General features: G+C 41.1%; 1 protein-coding gene across 1 annotated transcript in view; it reads right to left on the reverse strand.

The window, feature by feature from the left end:
• GRIK1 (glutamate receptor, ionotropic, kainate 1) overlaps window positions 1-7,666 on the reverse strand; it is a gene marked incomplete at its 5' end in the record, with an annotated part of 37,179 nt that overhangs the window by 17,573 nt on the left and 11,940 nt on the right. Inside the window, 2 exons of the mRNA XM_010082587.1 lie at window positions 3,074-3,291; window positions 7,453-7,571. Of these exons, the coding sequence (XP_010080889.1) occupies window positions 3,074-3,291; window positions 7,453-7,571 (337 nt within the window). The remainder of the gene's footprint in view (window positions 1-3,073; window positions 3,292-7,452; window positions 7,572-7,666) is intronic.

Here is a 7,666-nt window from a genome sequence, read left to right on the forward strand (position 1 = left end):
TTTTTCTGGGGATGCTATTACAACAGGAATACTAGTGTAAGACATTCAAAATTAGTGGAAAATCACAATGGTGAGCATATACATTATAAACAAGACTAAACAAAAATCAATGTATGCTTGAATACATGCAAATAGAGTTTTCAGAAAAGCAACAGAGTACCTTGCTTTTCTTGTATGGTTCCCAACCTGCATCCCATCTGGCAGGTACGTTGTGTAATACTGTCTTTCAGGGGCTTCCTGCTGCTACTTTAAGCACAAAGTCCTAAACCTTTAGAGTCTCCTTTGTGCCAGGATCTTTTTCTGCACTTGATGTCTTCAGAAACCCCTTTTTGCCCTGTGTGTCTCTTACAGACCTGAAAATCAGACCCATCTGGTCCTTGCATCTTGTGTCCTACATGACAGGCACTCTCTTGTTCTTCTCTCTTCCACACTGACAATTTCCTGGGGTGTCGTGGTTTTGCTTTTAAAAAGTATTGGTCTGAACATGTCTGCTGTTTCTCTTGGTATTTCTTGTTTTAAGTACTGGGCACAGCCCTTAGATAAATCGAATCTTGCAACGTAGGAAGCACCTGAAATGATGAAATAATGACCCTTCCTCAGTGCAACCCAGCCCTGTCCTCCACTCCTGCGGGACATTTTTACTGCTGCTGCACCTGGTTGTGCTGATTCCTCCTTGCCCTTTCCCTGTCCCCATCACACTAGCACTCCCAGGTGGTGGGACTGCCTCTGCAGCACAGATTGCTCAGCATGAAAATCACCTTTTGTCCCAGCTCAGCTCCTCCACCTCTCGAATCACAGGGGCATGTCTGTCTGGGGCACCCCTGGGCGTTGGGGACTTCCCAGGGTCTGTCACGGCATGGGACAGCCTGAGGAAAACTGTCCAGGCTGGGTCAGGACTTCACAGCTCCCCAAAATGAGGCAGTTATTTCAGGTGTCCTCTCTAGAACCATTATGGCAAAGGTGCTTTTTCTTAAACTATACTGTAATGCACATCTAACTGCTGCCCAGAAACCCTCACTCCTGCCTTCTCCTAATTCCCCAGCCTCTTGCTGCTAGGGGTGCGTGTGGGTCTGCTTACTTAGCTCCAGAAGTATATGCACCATTTTACAGTCCAAGGGAGGCAAAGTCATCACCTCACAGAACACAGAGTCTACCTTTTGCATACATAAGTACCTATTATATTTATTCCATAGAGACCTACTCTATGATTAGTTTTTAAATTTTGGATAGCGTAAAGAAATCCTAATCTTGTGAGCATCTTGGAGGGCTTCTGTAATAAAAAGAATAACACCTTTTACATATATAAAAAGACTGTGTCTCACCAGTTTACAAGTGTGATAAACTGTATTTTTCATGGATCTTTCATTATGTCACCTTCACTCTGCCAGAGAATCCATCTCCATTCCGTACAAAAATGTGTCCTTTCACTTGTGTTTGTGTACACATGTATTTTAGGCACAAGTAAGCTAGCATGTGTAGCATACAAATATTTAATCACCTTGCCTGAAACTTTTTTTTGAAGGCTTACATTCTTTTAAGCCTGCAAATTTTAACTTCAGTGATTAATGGTGCAAGAAAATCAGTGTAAAGCTGGAAACAGCACTAGAAACTTTTTCTGAACTTCTCATGATGAAATTCTGAAGTGATTTCCTCTGAAAAAAACATGGAAGCAAGAGGTTTTGAAGATTTCTCTCTGATGCTGAATATGACTTCAGAATAGCAACGACAGTGACCGTCTTTGGGCAGTAAAGAGCTCTTAGATCAAGAGAGTTTCCCAGAGTCCTTCAGAAGGTGGCACAGCTGCTTCCTCCTGCCTTGTGCACCTGATGAGGGTCTGGTCCTTGCCTTACGCAGTTTCCAGGAATATCTCTGGATGGATTTCCCATCATGTCTTAATGGAAATGTCAGCTCATCATTTCAAGAGCTGACTATAATGAGGCTCTGAAAAATACTGTAGTTTGTGTGTTTCTTTCAGCACGGAAACATTACTATTCAGCCACAGAAGAGCCATTACAAGGGCAGTTCACCCTCGACAGCTCCATCAGGGATAGCCTGCCATCAGATCTGTTACATGATTGAAAAATCCTTGATGACCATTATTTGTTTTGAGAGATGACACAAATCCTTTAGCCAAGATTCTTTTTGCGGATAAGCATTTTGCCTCATGTGGAAGTATAAGGGCTTGTGGTTAACGCAGGTCAGGGGGCTGAGGCTGGATCAGAGGGGGAGAAGGCTCGTGCATGGCACGAGTGTTATTTTGCCTGACAGGCTGCTTCCCCACAGTGTCTCATCCTTTTCAAAGGCACTGCATATTTGACTATAAACACCATTCTTAGATGCTACAGTGAAAAGCATGATACCGGTTAATTCAATGCTTAACTTCACTGCTGAGACTACTGATGAAGCTGTTAATTAATTCTAGTTGTCACAGGATTTTTGTGTGCATATCCTATTTTTATAGCTTGTTGGCTTTCACACTGACATTTTATGAGATTAACCCATTTGGTATGTAATTAATATTAATAGTGGAAAAAAAAAGAATGCTGTTACCTACAAAACAATTAGCCACAGAAATTTATCTTTTACTTACGGATGTGCTCATGCATGTATGTGGCCCGTATATTAATAGCCTGTGTAATATTGACTATGGAACATTTTAAAAAAGGGACAAAAATCTTGCATTTTGACTGCCTGCAGTATTCTTCTGGTGCAAATGTGATCTTTAGAAGTGATCTCAACCAAGTGGCTGTAAGAAACAGAGATCCTGCCCTGGGAAACAACCTGGAGGAGAATGTTCCCACACCCATGCCTTGGTTTCCTTCAGATTCTCCCATCAAAGACATGGGTTTGCCCCTCATAGAAGTACAGCATCAGATTGTTTCTCCATATGTCTTCGGGAAAAAATCTCCCATCCTTTACATTAATATTGCTGAAGGATCCTCTGTGGATTTGGGCAGATGATATATTTATCTATTACTCTCATCCTTTCATATGTTGTGATTCTGCCTCACCATTTATCACTGGAGGGCCATGAGTCAGTCTGACCATACAGAGCTGGCTGATACCATCTTACCTTGAAGAAGGTCATTGTGGATCCATCTCTAACAGCCCCGTACTCTATCTTGGTTTGCTTTGCCAAATCATCTGCTGAATCAATGGGGGATTCCATCCTCTCCACAGTCAGGAAGGCAGCCAGGTTGGCAGTATAAGATGAGATTATGATTAAGGTGAAAAACCACCATATTCCTCCAACTATTCTGGTAGAAAGAGCTTTGGGCATCAACTCTGATCCTGTTACAATATCATCAAAACAATCATATTAAAATGATGCTGAAAGATGCTTTTCCTGATACCACAGACTGTTTTTAGGCACAGAATGCTTTTATGATCTGTAGTATGATAAAATGATTTAAACAATAATCTCACAGATGCACAGCTAACATTTATAATGGTAACACACTGTGAAGGGGATGTATGCCATGATATATGACAAATGGAATTATCCTTGGGTCTAAGCCCCATGACATCTCTGAGCTAATGCTCATTGCGATATCAACTTCTTACAGCCCCAGCAAGCTCTACGAGTATTTCTATCCATTTCCTGAATCCCTATTTGCCAGTATACTGTAATCAATTTTTTAACCAGAGATCTTTAGCAGAATGCTATTCTGCTTACAAGGTACCTGACAGAAATACCTTACAAGAGAAACCTGCCCTGTGTATCCTATCAACATACCTAAGCAGAAACAGGGTGATCAATACGGTTCCACTGAACCCATTGGCCTGTGTGAACTTGAGTTCAAAATCCAGAACACGTTTTATTACAAACACATAGTTTACATTTCAAAATTCAGAGACTGAATGGATGTATCCTTTGGATCTACAGGGCAATGCCAAGTTTTTGACAGTGTACTCAGCACTCATTATGGCTGAAAAGTTTTTAGATCTGCCTGCCTGTCACACCAGAAATATCAAAGTAATCTGCCATTGTCATAAAACCCAACAGAATAGCATGGGTGGGTGTTAAATGTGCTGAGACGGCTTCTAAACAGCTCAGGCAAACTGTATTTAAGCCACACAGGTACCTGTATTTCTAAGCATCCTGACACAAGTTTTGTGCTGTTTTTTGTAGAGGCCTCCCCACTGAACCTAGCTCATTATGTGGGATTCCAAGATCTGATTCAGCAAAGCACTTAAGACAGCCACTTGAATACTTTTGACTTCAAAGCTAAGTCTTTGAATAATAATTTTGTTGATAGACTTAAGAAAGTACTTAAGTGCCTGTGAATGCAGATCTCTGCAGGTAAAGCTTTTGATGTGACAAACATATTTCTATTACTGGAAAAATGTGTTGACATATTATCTCTCCACAGCTATTTAATGATTTCTGTAAGAAATCTAAACGTGTTACAAAGAATATTTCCAGCCTTAGCAAAAATTCTGAATGTGACTTTTGGGGCAGAGACCAAAAATGTAAAAACTTTCCAAACAATCAGCAAACAGATATAACTTAGCTTTGCAACATACAGACATATCTCTTAAAGGTCAAAGCTAAGCATAGCCCAAGGGTTTGAGCAGGTTGACGGAACTGCCAAACTGCAAGAGCAGATGCTCTTGCCTGTGCAGCCCTGTGCAGCCCTTGTGCTGCATGGATTTCTAATTATGCCAGCTGTCTAAAAGCAAAAACTCTCACTTGAAATTTTTGAGTCCAAATGTACCCATTTCAAGAGCTGTAGCTTTATCTGGGTTTATGTCTGTAGTGTGTTGTACTGTCCTGGTTTTCAGGTTTTTTTTCAGTACAATGAAATGTTTTCCTTTTTTGTGTTGTTGCTGTAAGGAAAAATGTGTGTTTGTTTCTAAGCTGGGGTAGACCTGCAAAAGCTGACTTCTAGGAGTGCTGATTCAGGTCATCCTGAAGGCATTTTTTTTAAAGCTTAGACAGCTATAAAAATACAATTTATACAGTTGGACCCTGATGTAATACCTAGCTCTGACACATACATCCCAGTAATGCATAATAGCCAGATACCTTGCAGATATCTTAACAAGCAACCATGAAATCTGCCAGTGCAGCCTTATGGCAGCACAAGAGAGTAGGTGGAGAAGCCCTGTGTGCTGAACTTGTGGGGTGAGATGTCAAAGCTCCTGTGATTTCCTCTAGCAAAAAGTTGTTTGTGAAAAAACAGCAGAATACACTCAGTTCAATTAACCTCAAGATGCCAGGGTTTATTAATTATGCAGTGAGCTACGGTTTTGCTTTTGTGAGGTGCTGAGCACACTCTGCTCCCGGCTGAGCCAAGTGGGACCAGCATCTCTTTTCATCACTCCCATGATTATTGCAATGTTCACCTTTTTGAGGGCTTCAGTTCCAGCGAAAAGCATTAATATATGCTCCATGCTTCCCAACATCACCCTAAGAGCTCTCCTTAGCAAGATAGTCCTGGTGTGACCCACTGCCTGGCTGAACTGGGGCTCTGATGGATAGCTTGCCCTTCTGAAAGCAATAGTTTCTCTGAATGGATTGAATGAAATATGCCCTGTTTGGATGCTTTCAGAATATGCATAACACATTGGAGACTTTCAGGGGAAAAACAAGGGAAGGAATATGTAAATAAAAACGTTGCTAGCAAGACTCGGGGTCAGAGACAATACTTGCTGAAGTCTCTCTAGTGCCTTTTTATGGCAGACATGACAGCCAATCCTGATCCAGACTTTGCTCACGCTCTGTAGAAAAGAGAAAGTCTGATCATCACATTTTAAAATTTAATAACAAGTGGCTTCCAATCAAGCAAAACAAGCAGCTGCTGCCAACAAGAAAGAGCGTAACGGTAGATGCAGAGTTTCACAAGCATTCACGTCATGTTCGAACTCTTCACGTTAATGATGATGCACTTACAGTCACACGCACCCCAAGTTTGTACATGGAAACATTTGTGTTGCCTTACAAATGTTTTTTCTTTCTTTCTTTCTTTCTTTCTTTCTTTCTTTCTTTCTTTTGTTTTGTTTTTAATCTTCTTGAAAGACAGGCAGAGTCTGGTTGGGGCTGACTGTCATGTACCCAAGGTAGTGGTAACGAGCAGACACTGCATCCCACAGTTTGCTGTGGATGATGGTAAACTCCAAAAAAGGCAGTACACCGAAACACAAAATCCTAGGGCACTTTCACACACAGGGTCATCACAGTTATATACACACACCTGCCTGATACTGTAAAACCTAAGCCTGTGTTTTACTGATAAGTTGGAAGGAAAACAAAACAAAAATCAAAAACCAGAACAGTTCTTCCTTCACCAAGCCTCCTTCAAAATAATTTCAATGAGGAAGCTCTGTATCCTGTCAGCACGCTAGTGCACCTGTAAAAACAAGTGCATCTTAGGTAAAATACAAATTTTATTCTCTACAATATCTAGGAAAAAATCCTCCTAATAATTTCTTTACTGTTACTCATGTCTTTTAAAGAGGGAAGAATGAACTGTACCTGGATGAATGCAGAGATGGTTTTATACTCCTTACTAAATGTTTAGGAATTTAATGCCAAGGTACTTCTAGGCTTTCCTCTCAATTGCCTTTTGGTTGTTGTCGTGGGCTGGGGTTTTTTGTTCAGCTTTGATTCAACTTGAAATGTTTGTCAGAAAACATTTTAATTCTTTTCAGTGGACCCCAGTTTTGGTGAATAGTGATTTAATTGGACATCTTAGAATATACATGCCATAGACAAATGTGTTTAGTACACATATCTGTTTGACTTCCCATATAGAGTAAGCTCCACTGCCCTTCCTTGTCAACTGAGTAAAGTGTCAGCTGTTTCCAAAATCATCAGCAACAGGGACTTGTGCCTGGATTAAGTTAATGCTTCTACGCTTGGAGGCATTTACAGAAGGATGGGACTCATACCTGCAGAAAAGCCATAAAAAAAAAAAAGGTTTGGTTTTGGTTTTAAACAAAGTGTTTGACAAGTGCCAACAAACTTAACCTCCCTTCTGAAGAAAGAGCATCTTTTTTTTGTTTGGTAGTTAAAATATTTTTTTTAGGGTAGCTAAGGCTATTACTGTGTCCATTGGGATGGAGACCAACATTTTCCTGTTGCCAAACCTCTTATACCAATAAACTCAACTTTAGCATGGAGCACTTCATACCCCTCTTGCCATTATTTACATTTCAGCTCCAGAAGCTCACGTGTGGCTCAGTTTGCTTCCCTTCCTCTAAGCTACTTCCCCTCCGATGCTTCCCCTCCTTCCTCCTGCTGCAGCCCTGCTCTGGGTTTCACAGGTTCCCCTCCTCTAACTGCTCCCGGTTGCAGTGACATATCATTTTCTTTCTTTCTTGTATTGCTCAGTTTCTGAGATCAGGTTTTACAGTATATGTTGTATTTACAGAGGGTGGAGTTTACCAGCACAGAAGCCCTTGAGCAGACTGTGGGACGTGTGCGACAACGAAGTGTAACCGGTGTACCTTGCTGCATGAGAGCTCCAACTCCAAACCAGAAACTATTTAGTAAAGTGAAATTGTTTTCCACCACATCTGAGTCTGGGTTGCAGGGGTGGGGGTTATACCATTCATATGGTGTAAACCTGTGGCAGTTAACAGAAACAAATCTGTAAACATCAAAGAGAGCACACACAGCGGCAGCAAACCTGCTGAAAAATGCACAAAGCGAGGAGGGTTA

Source organism: Pterocles gutturalis, unplaced genomic scaffold (assembly GCF_000699245.1).
Source record: "Pterocles gutturalis isolate BGI_N339 unplaced genomic scaffold, ASM69924v1 scaffold43619, whole genome shotgun sequence".
NCBI classification, from domain to species: domain Eukaryota; kingdom Metazoa; phylum Chordata; class Aves; order Pterocliformes; family Pteroclidae; genus Pterocles; species Pterocles gutturalis.